The sequence below is a fragment of the Astyanax mexicanus genome, chromosome 8 (assembly GCF_023375975.1).
Source record: "Astyanax mexicanus isolate ESR-SI-001 chromosome 8, AstMex3_surface, whole genome shotgun sequence".
Lineage (NCBI taxonomy): Eukaryota > Metazoa > Chordata > Actinopteri > Characiformes > Acestrorhamphidae > Astyanax > Astyanax mexicanus.
In genome coordinates this window covers 3,085,412-3,108,754 of record NC_064415.1, presented here as the reverse complement: position 1 = coordinate 3,108,754, position 23,343 = coordinate 3,085,412, and the positions used below count along the sequence as shown (strand labels likewise).

Here is a 23,343-nt window from a genome sequence, read left to right as displayed (position 1 = left end):
AATTATTTAACTGGAATTGAAAAATACATATGCTACATGCAAAAAGATATAGTTATGCCTCAAACCTAAAATATGAATATGGCTGAATAAATCTTTCATATTAACTATCAAAGGAACATTAGGAAAAATCTTGAGTTGTTTTTTAATTGCAAATGCAGATTACCACCCCAAAACGGAAATTTTATCTTTAAGCTTTTTATTAATACATCTGAGTAACCTAATAAAAGTATTTTTATTTGCCTGAAAACTTTGCCTTGTGTATTATTATCATCAAAAACATGATCAATTAACGGAAAACTTACAAAAAAAAAAAAAATAATCATGAAAACTGATGCATATTGAGGATGCATTCACTAAATAATTTATGATACATTGCTCTCCCCTACACAAAAGTAGATCTGATAAATGCAATTGACTTTTCATTTGATTGCAGTAGTGTATTCTTGAATTTGTTTTTTAATTCAGTGTTTAGTCATATCGCCAAGAGTATCGTTATGGCGAAAATACCATGAAATATCGTGATATTATTTTAGGGTCATATTGCCCACCCCAAGTAGTAGTAAAAAGTATCGGTATTGGTATCAGTATCAGCAATACTGGCCCTGTATTTACTTGGTATTGGATCAATACCACATTTTGCAGTATCGCACAGCCCTAATGTAAACACCACAAACAGCATTTGCAGATACACTGTTACTGTTACCTTAGAGGGGTTAATAGTTACACTAGAGCCCTTAAAACACCACAAACAATAGAAATATACGTTACTGTTACACTAGAGCTCTTTTCTTTAAACACCACAAACAACACTTGTAGATACACTGTTACTGTTACCTCAGAGGGTTTATAGTTACACTAGAGCCATTTAAACACCACAAACAACAAACAACACAGATACACTGTTACCTCAAAGGTGTTTATCGTTACAGAAAAGCCCTTTAAACACCACAAACAACACAGATACACTGTTTCTGTTACCTCAGAGAGGTTAACAGTTACATCAAAGCCCTTTAAACACCATAAACAACACAGATACACTGTTACTGTTACCTCAGAGGGGTTTATCATTATATTAGAGCCCTTTAAACACCACAAACAACACTTGCAGATACACTGTTACCTTAGAGGGGCTAATAGTTACACTAGAGCCCTTTAAACACCACAAACAACACTGATAGATACACTGTTACTGTTACCTCAAAGGTGTTCATCATTAAATTAGAGACATTTAAGCACCACAAACAACAAACAATACAGATACACTGTTACTGTTACCTCAGAAATGTTAATAGTTACAGTAAAGCCCTTTAAACACCACAACCAACACTGATACACTGTTTCTGTTACCTCAGATATGTTTATCGTTTAGGTAACGTTATAAATAAACACTAAAGCTCTATAAAAAGCGTCATAAAGACCCTCACCGTCCAGACTCATCAGAGTCAGAGAGCTGTTCTGGTAGAAAGTGTCCTGAAACGCGTCCATCAGGCTGCAGTTTGGTTCTCCAAACTCCCCCAGAAACAGCTGGAATAAAGTGGTGTCCATCATAAACCGCTGATTAAACTGAGTAACGGACCGAGTAAAGGACAAAATAACGGAAACCCGGGTTTAACGCGCAGTAAACCCCGCGAGCGCGCCGGTAACCGAGCTGAACGGAGGCACGCGGAACGCCGACTCTTACAGTTACACTCTGGATCTGACAATTTGCGCGAGCCGAGCAGGAGCGCGCGCCCCGTCAACCACCGACACTCCGCCCCCTGCGCGCGGATTGGTTAGTCCATCACGCCCCCCCTCCGCTGCCATTGGTTAGAGGCTTGCGACTCCTGTGCTTGGATTGGCCAATATACGACGTCATTTGCGTTAAATACCGCCCTCAGCACTGTGATTGGTTCTTTTTTTGTTGCCTTCACTTCTGCAGTCAGTTAATTTTCTCTATTTTCAACGCTGTGATTGGTTCGTTTATCTGTCTTCAGTGCAGTGATTGGTTCATTTTTTTTTTTCATTTTCTTCTGCTTCCTCCCTTGTGATTGGCTAATATGTAAGATTGTTTAGGATGTTATGTCTTTAGTGCTGTGATTGGTTGATTTTCTCTGCTTTCAGTGATGTGATTGGTTCATTTTTATGCCTCTCAACTTGTGATTGGCTAATATGTAGAATTAGTTAGGCTGTCATGCCTTCAGTGCTGTGATTGGTTCATTTCTTCTGTCGTCAGTGATGTGATTGATTTATTTTTTTGCCTTCTCCCTTGTGATTGGCTAATATGTAGGACTGTTTACTCTGTTACGTCTTCAGTGCTGTGATTGGTTCATTTTTTCTGCCTTCAGCACTGTGATTGGTTCATTTTTAAGCTTTCAGTGCTGTGATTGGTTCATTTTTTTCTGCCTCCTTCATTGTGATTGGCTAATATTTAGGATCGTTCAGGCTGGTATACCTTCAGCGCTATTATTAGTTCATTTTTCTGCCTTTGGCTGTGATTGTTACATTTTTATGCCTCCAGTGCTGTGATTGGTTATTTTTTTATGCCTCTTACCTTGTGATTGGCTAATATGTATGATTAGTTCGGCTGTCATGCCTCCAGTACTGTGATTGTTTTTTTTTTGTTTTTTTTTATGCCTTCAGTGCTGTGATTGGTTCATTTTTTATGCATTCAGTGCTGTGATTGGTCCTTTTTTTCTGCCACCTCCCTTGTAATTGGCTAATATGTAGGATTGGCTAGGCTGTCATGCCTTCAGTGATGTGACTGATACATTTTTATGCCTTTGGTGCTGTGATTGGTTCATTTTTTATGCATTCAATGCTGTGATTAGTACATTTTTCATGCATTAAGTTCTGTGATTGATTCATTTTTATCCCTTTGGTGCTGTGATTGTTTCCTTTTTTATGCCTTCAGTGCTGTGATTGGTTAAATTTTCTGCCTTAAGTTCTGTGATTGGATCATGTTTTTATGCCTTAAGTTCTGTGATTAGTTAATTTTTTCTGCCTTCGGTGCTGTGATTGGTTCATCTTTCCTGCCTCCTCCCTTGTGATTGGCTACTATGTAGGATTGGTTCATCTTTCCTGCCTCCTCCCTTGTGATTGGCTACTATGTAGGATTGGTTATACTGCCATGCCTTCAGTAATGGGATTGGTTAGTGTGGCTGCCTCCTGCACTGCTATTGGTTAGTCCATTCCCATTCTTCCACCTGTGCTTGGATTGGTTAATGTGTAGCAAAGGTAGCATATCCTGCCCTGCCTCCTGCTTTTGGATTGGTTATTTTTTTGAGCGGTCATGTGGGAGACTGGGGTTCAATTCCCGCTTTAGGTGACTCTACTGCATACACCAGTAAGAATCCTTGGGCAAGACACCTAACACTATATTGGCCTCTGTAATAGAAATAACCTTATAAGTCACTCTAAATATGAGCATCAGCTAAATACCATAAATGTAAATGTCCCACACTTGGACTGGTTGGTGTGATTACACCAACTGCACTGCTATTGATTAACCCATCTCTCCTCCTGTGCTCGGATTGGTTACTGTGATTGCTTTGCATACCCTTTGTCTGTTAGGTAAGGATTGGTTAGAATTATGTTCTATCTAGAAACTTTGATAAGATAGGAATGTTTCTTACTCCGGTTTTAATTTCATAGTGGAATTTGTCCTTATGAAAAAGTCGTAGCACAGAAATTTCCAAAAGATTATACAAACTATCACGACTCTTCACAGTTGATATGGATTAATTGGTAAAAGGTGCACATATAAAGGTCTTGTGGCAACAATTTCACTAAAACTTTAAAAGCTTTAATTTTAAATGCATGTACATCGTCTCAACTCTATACAACTGTATGTGAATTTTTATTATTTTATCAGTATCACCATCACCACCATCAATGATGTGTACCTAATAATATGCATCAGTCAGAGTGTGAAGCTGTGACTCTGAACTGGAGTGAGATGGTGTGATTCACCACAGCACTGATGTATGAAATGAAGGAGTGTCAGGTCTGATGCTGATAGCGCTTCTGTCTCTCCCACACTCAGTGCTCCCTGCGATCTCCAGTCTCCGAACTACACTACCCAGAACGCACCACACGCTGACATCACACATTCACCCGATCTCGGTACACCTCCCGGAAGTCCGGAATACTAATTTCTCACAGTATAAATAGCCCTTTCACACGCATACCTGTGCTGAGTATTGATTGGTTTTCCACTTTACTACGCAATTCTATTTCTTGCCTGTTTTCCTTTTGTGTATGACCCCTGGATTGTTTATTCTCGACTCTGATTTTTGCCTACGCTCTGACATTGGATCTTTGTGTATTACCTGGACTGTTTATACCATTGCTGATTTTTGCCTGCTCTTCACTATTGCCTTGCCGTGTATGACCTCAGGACTGTCCCTCGTTATTCGGTACGTGTTATCTCTCTGGCTGCTGTTCGCCCCTGTTGAATCTTTTCTGTATATTGACTACCCGTTGTTTCTGTGCTGTAAAATAAATCACAGTGTTCTGCATCTGCACGTGTCTGAGTACTGTCTAGCCTTGACAAGGAGAGCTTTGAAGTCTGTGGAATTGGAGCTGCTGTACTCTGTGCTGACTAAAATAACCAAAAAAACTCTTTTTAATTTCTGTTTAAAGTGTTTTAAATAAGATTAAAGTAAATAAACTCTGTAATTTATAATAGGACACTCTACTCAGTGGAACTGACGGATAATTTCCACTTTTTATTTTCTGTTTGAACTCAGGAGCTCTTTTTACACTGTGTGAACATCTCATGATAAATAGACCAAAATTACGTTTAATGGATTCTTCAAAGTTCACTTAATTCACTTCAAAGGTAAAAATATTTTATTAATAACAAATAACATATTGAAAGTTGATAAGACTCACGCTGCTGTTCTCAGGAGGGAAAACTTCTTCTGACAAATGAAGAAATTAATTGAGTGAACAAACATATAACATTCAGCCAAAACATTAAAAACACTTGTTTTACAGGTGGTTCCAGAGCATCAGACAGGTATTTTTTTTGCAGTGGTCTGTATCTACCTGTACCTAAAGTGCTCAAGAGCTCACCAGCCATTGACGTGGCCATAGGAGGCTCAACTTTACATCTTAAAAGACTTTAAGGTGCACTCAGAAATGAGCATCACTGAATCTTCACCCAGGTTCAGAAGCTATGAGTGCTGCCAGCATTGCTGCAGACGTTGAGGAGGTCTACTGTCCTAGAAGAAAGCCTCTTCTGAAGCTGATGCTTTAAGTGTTCATCCTCATCCTCCTGGATGAGTTGTTCATGCCCTTTTAAAGTACTTTTGGTCGGCCGGTCACTCCTGGGAAGGTTCACCAGTGTTCTGTGTTTTCTCCATTTGTAAATGATACCATATTGTTCGCACTATAAGGTGCACTTATAATCCTTATCCTAAATATAAGGAGCAGTTTCAGTTTATTTCTCCAGCGTTGAGGCTGGAGTAGTATTAGCATAAGCCGTTAACGACTATTTCCCTATTTAGAGATAAGTATTATCGGCCTGTAGCACACTGACCCCGGCTAGCACTACTGGAGCAGCATTAGCATTAGCCGCTAACAGCATTAAGTGCTAGCTCTTTAGCTGTTCGGAGGTGAGAATATCGGACTTAGGGTTCCTCAGTGTAGCACTAGCTGCTAATGCTAATGCTCCAGCCTTAGTGATGGAGAAATTTGGGAATCTAAGCTTACTGTAAATAAACAGAAGCACTTTATTCACCCAAATAAAAGTTTTCTATTTTCTACTAAAAAATAGTTTTCAGGAGAGAAATATGTGTAGATAAACATCCAGCACTTGTTTGACTTTAAAAAAAAGATTTTTTTTTTCATTACAGTTTTTTCTACTTAGCTTTAGCTTTAATTAACTGTGCTGAGGGCTGTGCTGGGCTGCGGGCTGTGCTGGGCTGTGGGCTGTGCTGGGCTGGGCTGGGCTGAGCTGTGCTGGGCTTTGCTGTGCTGGGCTGTGCTGGGCTGCACTTGGCTGTGCTGTGCTGGGCTGTGCTGGGCTGCACTTGGCTGTGCTGTGCTGGGCTGTGGGCTGTGCTGGGCTGGGCTGAGCTGTGCTGTGCTGTGCTTGGCTGTGCTAAACTGTGCTGGGCTGTAAGCTGTGCTGGTCTGTGCTGGGCTGCACTCGGATGTGCTGTGCTATGCTGGGCTGTGCTAAGCTGTGCTGGGCTGAGCTGTGCTGGGCTTTGATGTGCTGGGCTGTGCTGGGCTGCACTGGGCTGGGCTTTGCTGGGCTGCGCTCCGGCTGCATGTATGTGTTGATTTAGCAGCGGAGTGAAGGCTGTTCTAATTGCTCGTCTATTAATAACGCAGCTAAATGTTAATGCATTCTGGAAGATGTGCGCTCTGTGGCGTTGCCGTGTGGCGGAGCGCTGGCTGTGGTCAGACGGTGGGCGTTTAATGGTCGTGCTGATTACCAATCCCATCATTTTTATTTGCGTCACAAACACACACACACACGGAACACACATATTCACAGAAAGCCTCCGTCTGACACTAATTAACCGAGGCTTCACACCTAATGAGATTAAACTCAGAAATCCTGAGCGTCTTCTTCAGTTTCTGTAGATCGGCTCAGAGCAGAACGACAGCCGTGATGTTCTGCGTGTCTATCACACGCTGATTAGCATAACATTACGACCACTTCCTTGCTTTTACACACTCTGACTGCAGTTGTATTTGTGTTTCTCTGTATAATTTATTATTCTCCTCCTTATTTTCACTAATTATTATTATTTTTGCTAATATGATACTTATATAATACTAATACAATATAATATATAATACTAATATATATGATACTAATATAATACTTTAGTTTATTATTAGTTAAATCCAACCAAAAGTGACTTTACAATCTAAATATGTTCCTCCACATTATATTTACTGTTATTAGAAAAAAAACTATGCGCACAATTTCTGAAATTATATACAAATATAACAAAAAACTGATCAGGTATAACCTAACATTTAAAATAATATAACAACAGATTTGGTTGTTGTTGTTATTAATTTTATTATTATTATGTATTGGCATGTCAATTCTGTTGTATATTTACATTTACTCCACTTCTTACGATGGTTTCCCTTTATTAAAATAATTTAACTTTACGTTTTATAGATGTTTTATATTTATAGTTTTATATATGCTGTACCTGAAGAAATGTTAGTATTTATCTAGCTAGGAATGTTATATGCAAAAAATGTTCTAAAACCCTTAAAACGTTCCTGGACAATTATTTCTAAAACGTTACAGACGAAACATCGTGGAACCTTGTAAAAACGTTCTTAAAAAATATTCTTGTTATGTTCTCTGTTAGCTCCTGTGTTCACTCACTCTCCTCCACTCTATTAGACACTCCTACCTCTATAGCTCCTCAACCTTGTCAATGTATAAAATAGAATATGTATAGAAAATGTATTTAAATTAAAATTTATTTGCAGACTATATGAACCCAAGATATTTTATGTTTTGTCTGGTTTACTTCATTTAATTTATTATACAGAATTCCAAAGTGAAAAGTGAGTATATACCTCACATTTCTGCAAGCCTCAAACAAAGAGGTTAATCCCACATGTTCAGTTCTAGAAGCTTAGAAACCACACACAGTATCAACTCTGACTGCATGGTACTGTCTTAGAAGGCAGCCTCTTCTAAAGCTGATGCACAAAAAAGCCTGCAAACTATTTGTTTGCTGAAGACAAACAGACTTGAACCCGAGACCCCAGTGCTGAGAAGCGAACAGGCTAAAGATCAAGCCACTGTACTGCCCAACACGTGGCTTGGGAAGGCCCACACCTGTATAAGTTGTGTGGTGTTATCTTGTGAGGCGCACTGATGGTGGGTGCAAATAGATAGTATATGTGTGAACAATGGAGATGATAAGTTGATAATTATAATGGGTGTAGAAACAAAGAGATAGTCCTAATGTTATGCTAAACGATGGGTGCAAGATTAGCGTAAGACGCTGCAGTTCCTCACAGCGTAATGGTCATAGGTACTGTTTATCAGATTAGCATTTGTTGTATAAAACCCTGGGGATAGATGCAGCCCAAACATCAGCCTATTAGATCAGACCCCAGCACAAACATATCCCTCGTAATAAGATATGAGTCATTTAATTGAAGCTATCATTTTAGCTTCCATTACACTGAATCGGGGTGAGTCATATGCTACATTTCAATGTTTATCACTGCGGACGACTGCAATCAACCCCATCCCTCACTCCACAGCGACAGCCTGGAGAACCTACGAGTGGACGAATCCTCGAGCCGGGGCTCCCGTCGCTGTCTGATGAATCTGAGCACTCTCCACCTTAAACATCTATATATTTCCCTTCATATATAACCACACAGAGCCGGGGCTGTCTGAGGAACCTGAGCACTCTCCACCTTAAACATATATATTTCCCTTCATATATAACCACACAGAGCAGGGGCTGTCTGAGGAACCTGAGCACTCTCCACCTTAAACATATATATATTTCCCTTCATATATAACCACACAGAGCAGGGGCTGTCTGAGGAACCTGAGCACTCTACACCTTAAACATATATATATATTTCCCTTCATGTATAACCACACAGAGCCGGGGCTCTCTTCGCTGTCTAAGGAACCTGAGCACTCTCCACCTTAAACATCTATATTTCCCTTCATATATAACCACACAGAGCCGGGGCTGTCTGCGGAACCTGAGGGCTCTCCACCTTAAACATCTATATTTCCCTTTATATATAACCACACACAGCCAGGGCTGTCTGAGGAACCCGAGCACTCTCCACCTTAAACATATATATATATATATATATATATATATATATATATATATATATATATATATATATATATATTACCCTTCATATATAACCACACAGAGCCGGGCTGTCTGAGGAACCCGAGCACTCTCCACCTTAAACATATATATATATATATATATATATATATATATTACCCTTCATATATAACCACACAGAGCCGGGCTGTCTGAGGAACCCGTGCACTCTCCACCTTAAACATATATATATATATATATATATATATATATATATATATATATATATATATATATATATATATATATATATATATATTACCCTTCATATATAACCACACAGAGCCGGGCTGTCTGAGGAACCTGAGCACTCTACACCTTAAACATCTATATTTCCCTTCATATATAACCACACAGAGCCGGGCTGTCTGAGGAACCTGAGCACTCTACACCTTAAACATATATATATATATATATATATATATATATATATATATATATATATATATATATATATTTCCCTTCATATATAACCACACAGAGCCGGGCTGTCTGAGGAACCTGAGCACTTTACACTTTAAACATATATATATTTGCCTTCATATATAACCACACAGAGCTGGGGCTCCCAACGCTGTCTGAGGAATCTGAGCACTCTCCACCTTAAACATTTATATATTTCCCTTCATATATACCCACACAGAGCCGGGGCTGTCTGAGGAACCTGAGCACTCTCCACCTTAAACATATATATATTTTTGCCTTCATATATAACCACACAGAGCGGGGGCTGTCTGAGGAACCTGAGCACTCTCCACCTTAAACATCTATATTTCCCTTCATATATACCCACACAGAGCCGGGTCTGTCTGAGGAACCTGAGCACTCTCCACCTTAAACATATATATATTTTTGCCCTCATATATAACCACACAGAGCCGGGGCTGTCTGAGGAACCTGAGCACTCTCCACCTTAAACATATATATATATTTTTGCCCTCATATATAACCACACAGAGCCGGGGCTGTCTGAGGAACCTGAGCACTCTCCACCTTAAACATATATATATTTTTGCCTTCATATATAACCACACAGAGCCGGGGCTGTCTGAGGAACCTGAGCACTCTCCATCTTAAACATATATATATATTTCCCTTCATATATAACCACACAGAGCCGGGGCTCTCTTCACTGTCTGAGGAACCTGAGCACTCCCCACCTTAAACATATATATATATATATATATATATATATATATATATATATATATATATATATATATATATATATATATATATATATATATTTCCCTTCATATATAACCACACAGAGCTGGGGGTGTCTGAGGAACCTGAGCACTGTCCGCCTTAAACATTTATATATTTCCCTTCGTATATAACCACACAGATTCAGAGGTAATCACTGCTCATTCTGAACATCACAGATTCTTCTAAATGCTACTCAACCAGAATTCAATTTGCACTTGATGAAGAGCGGCATCTTCTCACAGAACAATGACCACCTGACTGTGAAAACTTTACATTCCCACAAAAAACTGAGGACAAAATGACCTGTATTCATTCACAAACCATTAGATCTTTTATAAAATGACATTTTTAACAGACAATAAACCTTAAATCAGGGGTTGCCAATAGGTGGCAAGCATGAAACATTAATAAATAAACAATATTAATAAAATGTTTCTCTGGTGAGCTTTTGTTTCCATTCCTCCCCTGTCTCTCCCTCTGTCTCGCTCTGCTTTAGTTTCCTCCCATTCTCGTTTTTCCGCCCCTGTTTTCAGGCTCCCTATCTTCTTATAAGGGTTTTTTTGGGTTTTTTTTTTGGCCATGTCCCAATTCACTAGCCAGGGCTTGTAGCAGTAGTGTATTGGAGCGCGACCCTGACGACACAGGTTCGATCCCGTGTGAGGAGTGGTGTGTTTATTTAATTAATTTATTTTTTATTCCTTTCTTCTTGGGTTTACTGCTTTGAGATCAACTGTTCTGCAATTGGGTTCAACAACCCTCTGGGCTGGAGAGCTACTATTCTTTAGCAGCACTCCATCCCCCATTACACTTCATTTTACAAAAACAGTTTTTTTTTTTTTTTTGGCTTTGAAAACGTAATTGCCGAGCCCTGCCATAAACCATGTTGAAACTTGTTCCTTTGAAGAAACAAAACATCTTGGTGTCAGGGTGGGTGCAGGGAGGACGAGGAGGCGGACGCAATTGCAAACAAAAGGGGATTTATTACAAAACAGACAACAAATACAAAATAAACATGGAATAAACTGAAAACAAGACTGGGGAAACTCGGGAAAACTTGGAACACTGACAGACGTTAAACGTACAAGGATCGACACCGGGGAAATGGAACACGGACCTTAAATAGCGGTGCACACACACAGGAAACATGAAACACCTGGGACGAAGGGGCGGAGTACCAAAGAACACAGGTGAGTGGAAAAACACAGGCAGAACACAGGGTCACGTGGGACAACACAGGCACGAGGACAGACAGGGAACAGGGCCAGGACCTTACATAACCCCCCCCTTAACGCGCAACTCCCGGGGCGCGAAAAACGAAACCCCAGGAGCAGGCCAGGAGAGGGCGGAAAACAAAGAACAAGACAAGACAGAACTAGGACGGAGACCGGACAGGGAACTGGACAGGAGACCGGACATGAAACGGGGGCAGGACCGGGAATGGACACTGGACGTGGGGCCGGGCAGGGAACGGAAACTGGACAGTAGACTGGACAGGAGACAGGGATGGACACTGGAACAGGGACTGGACAGGGGACACAAAGGGAGACGGAGACTGGACAGGTGACAGAGACTGGACATAAGGCTGTACTGGGGACTGGACACTGGACAGGACAGGAGACTGGGGCATGACACTGGACACAGACTGAAACTGGGACTGAACTGGGGATGTAAACGGAGACTGGACATGAGACGGAGACTGGACGGGGAACTGGACTGGTGACGGAGACTGGACAGGGCCGGACATGGGAACAGGGACGAGAACATTGACGGGGACGGACACAAATACAGTGACTGGGACGGGAACAGAAAAACCACCGGGGACAGGAACTGGAACTGACACAGATACGGGGACCAGGACAGGGAGAGACAGGGGTACAAACATTGGTAAGTGCCCAGGACTGGCTAAAGTCTGTGTGGAAGTCCAGGGAGCCAGCCTGGGCATGGTACTGGGATTAAAGTCCGGGGGCCTCGGGGCAGGCCTGGAAACCCGGGGCCTGGGCCCAAACAATGTTCTGGGAGCTGGCACAGGGTCAGAGGCGGCCGGGGCCGCGGGAACTGGGTCAGAGGCGGCCGGGGCCGCGGGAACTGGGTCAGAGGCGGCCGGGGCCGCGGGAACTGGGTCAGAGGCGGCCGGAGCCGCGGGCACAGAGTCAGAGGCGGCCGGAGCCGCGGGCACCACTGGTACAGAGGCGGCAGGAGCCGCGGGCAGCGCTGATCCAGAGGCGGCGGGAGCCGCGGGCAGCGCTGATCCAGAGGCGGCGGGAGCCGCGGGCAGCGCTGATCCAGAGGCGGCGGGAGCCACGGGCAGCGCTGGTACAGAGGCGGTGGGAGCCGCGGGCAGCGCTGGTACAGAGGCGGCGGGAGCCGCGGGCAGCGCTGATCCAGAGGCGGCGGGAGCCGCGGGCAGCGCTGGTACAGAGGCGGCGGGAGCCGCGGGCAGCGCTGGTACAGAGGCGGCGGGAGCCGCGGGCAGCGCTGGTACAGAGGCGGCGGGTCCTGCAGATCTGGAAGCGGCTGGCACCGCTGGCGAAGAAGCCGCTGTAGCAGGAGCTGAGAGTGCGGCTGCCGCTAACACCAGGACTGGAGCCGTGGGCGAGGCTGTAAAAACCGGAACAGAGCTTGCTACTGGACAGCGTGGTGGAGCTAGCAGGCTAGCTAGCTTAGCTGGAGCTTCAGAGAGCGGCGCTGCCGCCGCCGCTGTCTCGGGGAGCAGCGCGGCCACCGCTGAAGTCTCGGGGAGCGGCTGAGCCACGGGAGTCACGGGGTGTGGAACCTCAGCCGCGTGCTTCTCGGAGCGCGGTGAAGCCAGCAGGCTAGCTAGCTTAGCTGGAGCTTCAGAGAGCGGCGCTGCCGCTGCCGCTGTAGTCTCGGGGAGCGGCGCGGCCGCCGCTGAAGTCTCGGGGAGCGGCTGAGCCACGGGAGTCTCGGAGCGCGGAGCCTCAGCCGCGAGCTTCTCGGAGCGCGGATGAGTCGCGGGGGTCTCGGAGCGCGGAGCCTCAGCCGCGAGCTTCTCGGAGCGCGGATGAGCCACGGGAGTCACAGAGCGTGGCGTCCCATCCGCTGGCTTCACGGAGCGCGGCATCTCGGCCGGGAAAGTCACCGAGCGCGGGTAGAGTACAGCCCCTGGGGGAAACGGCAATGGAGTATGGGCTGGTGCGGGGTAGAGCTCCTCTTCCTCCTCGGAGCTGCTGGGAGCGCAACCGAGGAAGTCCCACGGCTTCCGCTCCACGAGCCTCGGGTACTCGTAGGTTTCACCCAACCTGAGACGAGTCCCGAGGCTCCCCGCACACACCCGCAGCGCCCCCCCAAGCAAATCCTCCCCGGAAAAGGGATCCTCCTTCGGCTGGCGGGACCCCTTAGAACGTCTACCCCGAGGCCTGTGGCGTCCTTTAGGCCTCGGGGATTCCAACGCCGGGGTCCCGCATGGAGCGTGGCGAATCGCCAACCTGGAGCCGGTCCACGGGTTTGCTGCGTCCATTTTTGAGGTCGATCCTTCTGTCAGGGTGGGTGCAGGGAGGACGAGGAGGCGGACGCAATTGCAAACAAAAGGGGATTTATTACAAAACAGACAACAAATACAAAATAAACATGGAATAAACTGAAAACAAGACTGGGGAAACTCGGGAAAACTTGGAACACTGACAGACGTTAAACGTACAAGGATCGACACCGGGGAAATGGAACACAGACCTTAAATAGCGGTGCACACACACAGCTGTAATTTGGTTCCTCCTAAGGTTTCTCCTTCTTAAAAGGAGTTTTTCCTTTGCCACTGTGTCCCACAATCATCGGCATCTCTGTGATGCTGCTCATAAGAGGCGTGGACCTGTTTTTCCTCTGTAAAGGGACATCTGGGATGTTCCATCACATGGTGGAAACAGTATAAAAATATGCATCGCCTTATAACTGTTTATATTTTGTAATTTTATTATGACAAAAAGAAAGAACCAATAACAAGGACTAGTAGGCCAAGGAAGACCTCCATCCACAACTTCAGGAGGATGTAAGACTGTACAATGTAAGATGCAAACATCTAAGAAAGAATTAACCCTTTAAACTCTAGGCTGTTTTGTTGTGTTTTTTCTCCGTTTTTGTTTTCAGTTCCTCTTTCAGGTCTTATAACACAGTAATTATATCAGACAGACACATGCCCTGATCTCTTTTACTCCAGAAGACATACGGCTGCTCAAAAATATCATCATTTAAAATGTAAAAGGAAGCAGAATTGTTTTATTTTCCTGGAACTGATCATGTGTCGCTCAAAATTTGACCAAGCGCCTGTTTTTTTTTTTTTTTACTTATTTTTGAATGTATAGACTTTAAATATATTCACACCTAGGATATATTTTCAAAAATGGTTGGATTAGAGTGTATATGAGCTATGAGAAAGCATAAGAATATTAATGATTTGAGTTAATTACATGGCTTATTAATTATTACTTTGACAAAATACATGGAGAAACAGCATCAGGCGGATTGATTTATCTTGATAATCAATAATCACACCTCTAGGATACATGTAGATACTAAAAACCTGACACTCAGAGCAGCCTATACCTTTCAGTATTTTAATCAGGACACACAAAGAAAACTATATACAAAAATGTACATTTTTATTTTTAGTTTTTAGTGCACAATATCTACTTGTAAAATGTAAAATACCTAGCTTTAGTTTGAGTAAAGCAGGTAGTTTCACACTGTTTTTTTCTGTGGACACTTATGAGTCTTTATTTACTGATATTATTTGGTTTGAAACATCATATAAATATGTTTGAAGCACTAAAGGTAAATAATATTGGTTGGGGAAGGAGATTTTTCACTTTTTTAGGTGTTTTTCTCAATGGGTTTCTTGTAGATTTAGCTTTACCGCACTGGGATGTGATCACTATTTTTAGAAAGAGTAAGCTCCGCCCTTTCTAACCATATATGGATTATGTTAATGTGTGAAGGGATTCCTGAGTAATTAAGCTGAGAACACAAGGTGAGATTTTGGAGGGAAAATCCGTCCATAGGGTTTTAAGGGTTAATAGAGTCTAAAGAGCTCTGTAAAAAGGTCTTGTGATCCGAATCACCTGATCTGTGAACATGGTGGTGAGGATGTTCTGGCCGTGTCCAGTGTGGTTGCCATAGGCACTGTCTCCATCATCTTCAGCGGTGATATAACTGCTGATATTAACCACGAAATGAGATCTGAGCTGAACGGAAACGTCTTCTCAGCTCCAGATCAGAACAGGAATCCAAACTCATTAGATGGAGGAAAAGCTCAGAGCACTGCCATAGCAACTCACAGAAAAAAGAGGACTCTGGACTGGTCAGATCAGTCACCTGATTGGAATCCCATTGATCTAAAATCATTAAAAACTGCAGGAGATGCTTTACTGCTTTACTGGTCTGGTAGAGCTTCACCTGAGAAGATACACAACAAAAAGACACAATACCAGGTGATGACTATTAGTGTTAGACTTCAAACAGGCATTGAATGCAAGGGATATAAAAAAAAAAACATTTGTTTGCGATGCTTTAAAAGTGGAAAAAAATGGCCTATAATTTCTTAATGCAAGAATAAAGGCATTTTCACAAGGTTTCTGTCTTTCGAACACTGCGTACATTTGTTCGAACCCATTGGCGTAGAAATCGGGGAGAATATCAGAAATAGATTTAAGCACCCCCGCCAGGAAAAGCACCGCCTCTCAGGAGAGGCTGCAGGTGACGTTTCTTTCTTTTTCCTTATTTCTTATGACTCAGCGTAGCTTAGAAAAGTTTCTTGGTTATTTTTCCATTTTCTAAGTAAAGTTAAAGCCGAGAAGACGTAGGTGAGTACGCGCTCCCGAGAGAGGGTGCTTTTCCTGGCTGGGGTGCTGAATTCAGCACAACATTAGCTTTACACTTAAGGTAAGTGATGAGAGCAATGAATCACAACAATTAAAATAAAACAATATACTGCAATAAAATCGACTTCTGGGTAATGTCTTGTTCTGCTAACAGACTGGGAGGGTTTGGGTTATCTAATGTTTATATGAACTGCTGACAAAAATCTGTTTAAAACGTAAAGTTACATTATTTTAATAAAAGGACGCCATCGTAAGAGATTAATGAGATAAAAAAAACGAGTGGAGAAAATGTAAATATACAACAGAATTGAAATGCATATACATAATAATAATAATAATAATAATAATAATAATAATTCCCAAAAAAATCCCAAAATGAAAAGTCAGAAAGTCCAGACCAAACAAGGCACCATATATCGTATAAAAATCTCTTTTATTAATATTTGAAAATGTGCACTTTAAACACATGCTACTTGCTCAAGGACACGTTTTAACACCACTGAGAACAGAGGATAAAATCCTGCCTTTGTTCCAAACTTAAGAGAAGACACTTTAAACAGTGAAGAGTCAGAGAAGGTCAGGTCACACTGGATTCATTTCAGATTCTGTTTTCAGATTCAGTTCCTGTTCTGACAGAATATCAGTCTGTTCAGACGCGGGTTTATCAGATCTTAAAGATTTGTTGTTTTGTGTGTGTGTTTTTTTTTTAAATAATTTTATTTCTAAATTTTCCCATTTTCTCCCCAATTTTGCACAGACTCCGCCTCTTTTTGAGCTGCTGCTGATGCTTAAGCATTGCCGAGTAGCATCACAGCGCTAACACTCGGAGGAAAGCACAGCGACTTAGTTCTAATACATCAGCTCACAGACGCAGCCTTGTGCTGATCTACATCACCCAAGGAGTGATGAAGGCAAAGAGAGAGTGCCATCTACTGTACTGTACCCACCCAGAGAGAGAGCAAGAACAACTGTGCTCTCTCAGGGCTCCGGCAGCTGATAGCAAGCTGCATGATCGGGATTAAACCAGAGACCTCCCGCTCATAGCCCAGATTTGAGGTGTTTAAACTTCCTGTTTACATAATCCTGTCTGCATGATATTGTCTGTTCTGGTTCGATTCGGTTTTGTTTAGTTTCTGTTCTGGTCTGTTCTGATTTGGTTTGGTCTGTTCCGGTTCAGTTTTGTTTGGTTTTGTCTGTTTGGTCGGTTCGCTTCAGTTCAGTTGGTCTGGTTTGTGTGGTTTGGTTTGGTTTAGCTTTGTTTGTTCTGGTTTGGTTCTGTTCTGGTTCGTTTTGGTTCCTAAGGGAGTTTTCACACCTGTAGTTGTGAAAGTTTCTATGGTTTGAATCAGTTGATGAGTTTGATCAGTTTATTTGGAGAGTTTCTCTGTCTGTTTGGTTTGTTTTCACACAGGCACAAACCTAAACTCCCCAAAATGCTCACAAATAAACCACACGAGCACATCGTCTCCTTTGATTGGTCATAAGTGTCTGGCGTGGGAGTAAATATAAATATACGAAATAAGTAAAAATAGCAAGAAGGTTCTTTTAAACACAGTGTTTGCACGTGCAGCAGTGCAGATTTACACATAGTAAACACTTCGAGTCACGCGGCTGTGAGCAGTGGATGCAGCACAGACTGTGCGTGTAATCAGCATGGAGCAGCATTTGTGTCAAGTCCTGACCCTGTTTCCTGTCTGTCCTCGTGCCTGTGTGTGTGTTCCACGTGACCTGTGCCCCTGTGTTCTGTCCCAGTACTTTTCCACCTGTGTCAATTTGTAGCTCCGCCCCCTAGCCCCAGGTGTTTTCACTTTCCTTGTGTGTTATAAAGCCTTCCTTTGTCGCTTGTCCTTCGTCGGTCTTTGCACCTTCCTGTGTTGTTTTGTCTTTCCACGTTTCTCAGTATTGTTACTATTAGTCATTAGTTCCTTGTTCATTCTCTTGTTTATCTCCTTGTTTATCCTAGTTTAATTCTCTTGTTTGTATCTTGTTTATCCTTTGTTTTCCTTGCCTTGTTTAGTTAATTCTGTCTAGTTTTAGTTATTAGTTTGTTCCTTTGTTTTGCCTCCCTGTTTTGTTTATCTTGTTTATATCTCGTCTCTTCCTAGTCTGTTTATGTTATCTTTACATCCTCGTTTGTTTTGGTTTATTTCTTTGTTCAGTGTTTACTTGTTTTCTTTGTTTCTTTGTTATTTACTTAATAAATACCCTTACCTGCTTTTACGCTCTCCTCGTCTCCCTGCCTGGGTCATCCTGACAGTTTGTTCATAACTGTGGTAATAAATTAGCGTTATCTGGCTAATATATATATATATATATATATATATATATATATATATATATATATATATCAGATTAAACTGCGTCTTATCAGCAGTTTAGCTCAAATAAATTGAGTATATTTAATATCTGGGCCGGAATTCAATAAAGCAAATATATAAATAATCAAAATCATCTTACACTTAAAAAATCCTCAGTAAGAACAAAAATCATTTTAGGAAAAAATATATTTATTGACTCGAAATTCTATCATTTCAATTGTTATTTGCAGTGTAAAAAGTGTCTGAAACACATTTTAAATACACTTATTTTTAAAAATCTCAGTTATAATAAGCTAATCTCTGACAGCAGTTTATTTTCTTTATAGCTCAGGAGCGCTGAAATAAAGCTGAAGATGATTTTTTTTATCAGGGATGATGCCTGATTAAAAGAGGAGTTGTTTTATCAGCTCTTTGTGCTGCAGAGGAGTATCAGAACCCCCTGAATATCAGACCTGCTGGATCTGTTGCAGTTACAGCTCAGTTACAGCAGGATTTACAGCTTCAAACGCTTGCAAATGCAGAACTGATCAGAGAGAGGTTCAGAAAGCTGAAGGCAGGAGGCGGCAGGGGCAGATATACACCCACCACCACCTCACCCACCTTAACAACCACCTCACCCACCACCTCACCCACCCTCCCAGAGCTCCCAGCCTCCGCCGCCGCCGAGGTACCACCGCAAACCTCTGCTCCCTCATTACAATTCTACCTTTCTTCAAAGAGAAACCCGGATCCTGGGATTCCACACACTCCACACACTCCACACACTCCACACGAAGTGAAGAACTTCTGAAAGAATGAGGTTTAAAGTCTGAGAGTGCATCAATTTATTTTATATTAGATCAATCAATCAATCAATCAATCAGTCTTTAATTGGTAACACCATAGACTGTGTAGAGCTGGACAGAGCATCGTCTCTCTAAAGTGAAGTCACCACAGGTCGGGCGCCCCCTGCTGTTCGGTTGCAGAAAGCTGTGTAACCCCACCCATCCCCATAGGTTTCAATGTTAAAACAGAACAACTTTCAATCACGTTTTTTTCTAATATACTGTAATTCTACCTCCTTTATTTAAATGTAACAGCTACACACTAAGAAAAGTAAGTACAGATTTGTACTTAAAAGAGTAAGGTTTGTCTCTGGGGCTGTACCTTATATTGAGGTACAAAAAAGTACCTTTTAGTGAAAGTCCTTTTTAGTACCCATGGTTTTTGTTCCAGTAAAGATTATAAAGATTATAAACATTATCATCAACTGAATATGGCTCAAAAACTTGATGATCCAAAATTGTCTGGCTTTCAAATAAAACATGTGCAATTAAAGTATGTATAGTTTATTAGTGCAGTGATACAGAATACTGAATGTAGCTTTTGTCTGCAGGTTAAATGGTACAAATTTGTACTTATTGCTGTTAAAAATGACTTTGTACTTCAGACGGAACAAATCTGACCCTGTAAAGACCAATATTGTACCATTGAGGGTACAATTATGAAGAGTACAAAAAAGTACTCATATCGTACCTCTGTTTTTAGAGTGTAGTGTAACCTCTGCTTATATTGTTATATGTTTATATCCCCACAGAATTCATATTTTAAAATGTTATTCAGCTCTATTCTAAAAGGTGTGGTTATTGGTGTGTAAAAGGGCGGGGATACACCTAGCCGGGGCGGGACCATAGACTGTGTGAGCTCTGTGGAGGCAGCCCTCAGGGGCGGGGTTATTTAAATGAGTAGGCGGTCTCTCCACAACATGGAGGAAGATTTTGGCTTTATTTTCATTGAATGAATGGGACCGGCGACACGGCGTCCATCTTTTTTACAGTCTCTGGGTAACACTTTACATCAAGTGTTGACTAACTAACATGAATTAATGCATTAGTTACCATGAATAAGACATGAGGTAATACATTAACAATGCTTAGATAACTACAGCATTAATTAATGATACTTTCACATGAAATGTAATGGAACTGTATTTGTTAAGATGAATAATAAATCATATACTTTATTAATAGTGTTGATTAATGGTGGGTAAACAGGTAACAATGTCTGCATTAGTTAATCTTCTTGTTATTTGCTTATATTCTGCAGTTATGCACACAGTATTTGTTAACCCTCCTATTATTTTTGAGGTCAATTTGACCCCATTTAATGTTTAAACTTAAAGACAAAAGACTTAAAAACTTAAGACATTAAAATCTTGCACAAATTTGTGTGGCAATAATGTTGTGGTCAGCTTGACATTGAATTGCATAATCTTTCTCTAAGCATCCCTTCACTTTACAACACAATACATATAATACTTAAATAATTCTAATATAATATTGTAATAATGCCAGAACCCCTGATAATTCTTCAAATGAACATAAAGTAACTGTCAAACAAGTTGATTTAAATGTATTGATTGAAATTTAAACCGCTGGGATCATACTGATCCAGAGAATAAAGGGTGTTAGTAAATTTAAAGACAGTAGGAGATTAACCAATAATGCCTTTATTAAGCATTATTAACATCTGTTAAACATTACTAAAGACTTACACAGCTCTGTTCAGTGAAATAAATATACCTGAAGTAAAGTAAAAGCCAAAAATGCTTTTGTTTGTAGCTGAGATTAATTCACTGTACTACACACTGTAGGCGGTAAGCTGAAGTAAAAATTTTAAATAAAAAATATTATATTTAGTTATAGGTAAAGGACATTAGTAAATAAAACAAATAACTGGCTACCACTGCATAAGTGTTATCACAGCGAAATATATTAATGTTTATCTAAAATTTAGTTACCGTTAAATACATATGCATAACTGCAGTACGTAAGCAAATAACAAGAATATTAACTATTATATGAAGTATATAATTTATTATTCATCTAAACAAATGCGTCACTTGTAGAGTTCATCTACATTTCATGTGAAAGTAACAATAATTAATGCTGTTGTTTTTCTGTGTTTAATTAATACTATCTAATGCATTAATTCATGTTAGTTAGTCAACACTTAATGTAAAGTGTTACCCTTTATTTAAACTTATTTAAACTTGAGGGTGGCCCTCATTTACAGTGTCATTTACAGAGCCTAAATACATAGGGAAGGGATTGACCATTTTTCTTTTTAAATTAAATAAATAAATAAATAATAAAAAAAAAACTGTATTTTATTAAGATAAGATATTTGTCAGAGGAGGGCCAGGCAGGGAGACGAGGAGGCGGACGTGCAGTGCGTGCAGGTCATTAAACAGGGATATTTTATTTAATACTAAATTAGTAAACAAAGATACAAACCAAAAAAACAAGAAACGAGGAGAATAAACTAGGAACTAAAACAAGACGGAAATAAACAAAACAGAACAAGGAAATAAACAAGAATAAACAATAAATAAACAAGGAAAATAAACAAGAAACAACCAGGGGCAATAAACTAGTGAACGAGACCATAAACACGGAAAAGACAAGACAGCGGAGGTAAGTGCAAAGACCGACAAAGACACACTGAAACACCTGGGGCCTCATGTACTAGAGGCATATTTCACGCTCACGGTCAGATGTACTAAATGTGACTTGAACGTGAGAAAGTGTGTTCCCCCACGGCACTTTCATTTCAGGCGTGAGCATGTTTTTTGTGCGTATGTAACGTTATTGTGTTTTTGTCATTTGGCGACACTTAGAGGCGATGCATTGAAATTACAACTATTTAGATATCCTTTATGCACACATTGTAGTAATGTACATACCATGACAGAATACGTGGCCGTTCAAAATGGCAGACACGTGCAGATACTGATAAAATCAAAATGTGTTTATTATAAGAATAAACAGATGTAATCAGAGTCGATACAGAGAAATGGGTGATCACCAGTAAACAGAGTAATGAAGACAAAACCATACCATAAACGAGAAACAGTCCAGAGTTCATACACGAGCAATCCAGTATCAGAGGTAATCCAAGAGGCAGTAGTGAAAGCACAGTCCAAGTCATACACAAACAATCCAGTATCAGAGGCAAAGGCAATAATCGGCGTCGAGAAAACAAAAGCAAGGTCATACACAAGCTAAACTGAGACAAGAGATATAGAAACGCTTTGTAATGAGGAGAACCTACAATACGCGGCGTGGTAGTCTGTTTGGCGTGCACCTTTATAGTGCCAGTAATCAGTATTCAGGACTTCCTGGAGGAAGCAGGTGAGGTGTCACATGATCAGGTGAGTGCGTGATGTCAGCGGGTGGTGCATTCTGGGTAGTGTAGTTGTTGACCTGAGAACCTCCGTTAGAGCTTGGTGTGGAAGGGACAGAGGAGCTAACAGCACCAGACGTGACAAGTAATAAGCCATTTATGGGTAAAATAAAGTAAATTAATCAGACAATTAAACAGTAAGTTAATCAGACAATTTCATTGGCTTACTGAAATAATCATTCATCGTGTTTCCACTTAGCCTAGATTATATAAACATGAATAAAATGTTGTGCTGGAGTTGTCGGAGACGGCAGAGTTGGTGTTATTGGAAAATATTGCTAACGGCCGAATTTGTCGAGAGCGTGTTTTCCGTTACTATTACTTTAAAACACGGGTAATTATAAAATTACTTAAAAGACAGCGGCTACGCTACGCACCTTGCGACACTTTCTTGACGGGCATATTAAACTCTATCATATTATTATTATTATTATTATAACATTATACTCTGTGTAATTGAGGGAGAAGTAGTTGCAGGTGTGATGTTTTCTTGCACTTGCACTTAATTTTGAGTTGATTGTGATGTACTAAGAGAAATTAAGTGGGATTCTGTCTACGCACGATTTAATACATCTGGAATTTTTTTGTGTGTACAGAACATTTTAGTAGGAAGTCCACGCAAGTCTTAGTACATGAGGCCCCTGCACTATATATACAGGAAACACCTGGGAAAACAGGTAACGAGGGGGCGGAGCTACAGATAAGACATGAGGAGGGTAAACGTGAATGGAAAACACGGGGAAACAGTATTATATATATATGACAATAGTATAAAAAAGATATAATAAATATATAAATATATAATAAATAAGGTTTAGAAATATGTTTAAAAAAATATTAAAGGTATTCACATAAAAGTAAAAAAAAAACAATTTAACTAAAAAAATAAAACAAAAAACTTCTAAAAACATACTAAAAATC

The 23,343-nt window shown here is 40.9% G+C and overlaps 1 protein-coding gene across 2 annotated transcripts in view; it reads right to left on the bottom strand.

The window, feature by feature from the left end:
* LOC107197140 (corticotropin-releasing factor receptor 2) overlaps nucleotides 1-23,343 on the bottom strand; it is a 240,909-nt gene that overhangs the window by 194,292 nt on the left and 23,274 nt on the right. Inside the window, exon 1 of one of the 2 annotated variants that reach the window (XM_022686202.2) lies at nucleotides 1,425-1,714. The exons of the other annotated variant lie outside the window; for it this stretch is intronic. Within the exon in view, the coding sequence (XP_022541923.1) occupies nucleotides 1,425-1,548 (124 nt within the window). The 5' untranslated portion in view covers nucleotides 1,549-1,714. Of the gene's footprint in view, nucleotides 1-1,424; nucleotides 1,715-23,343 lie in introns of those variants that run through there. 2 annotated transcript variants of the gene reach the window in all.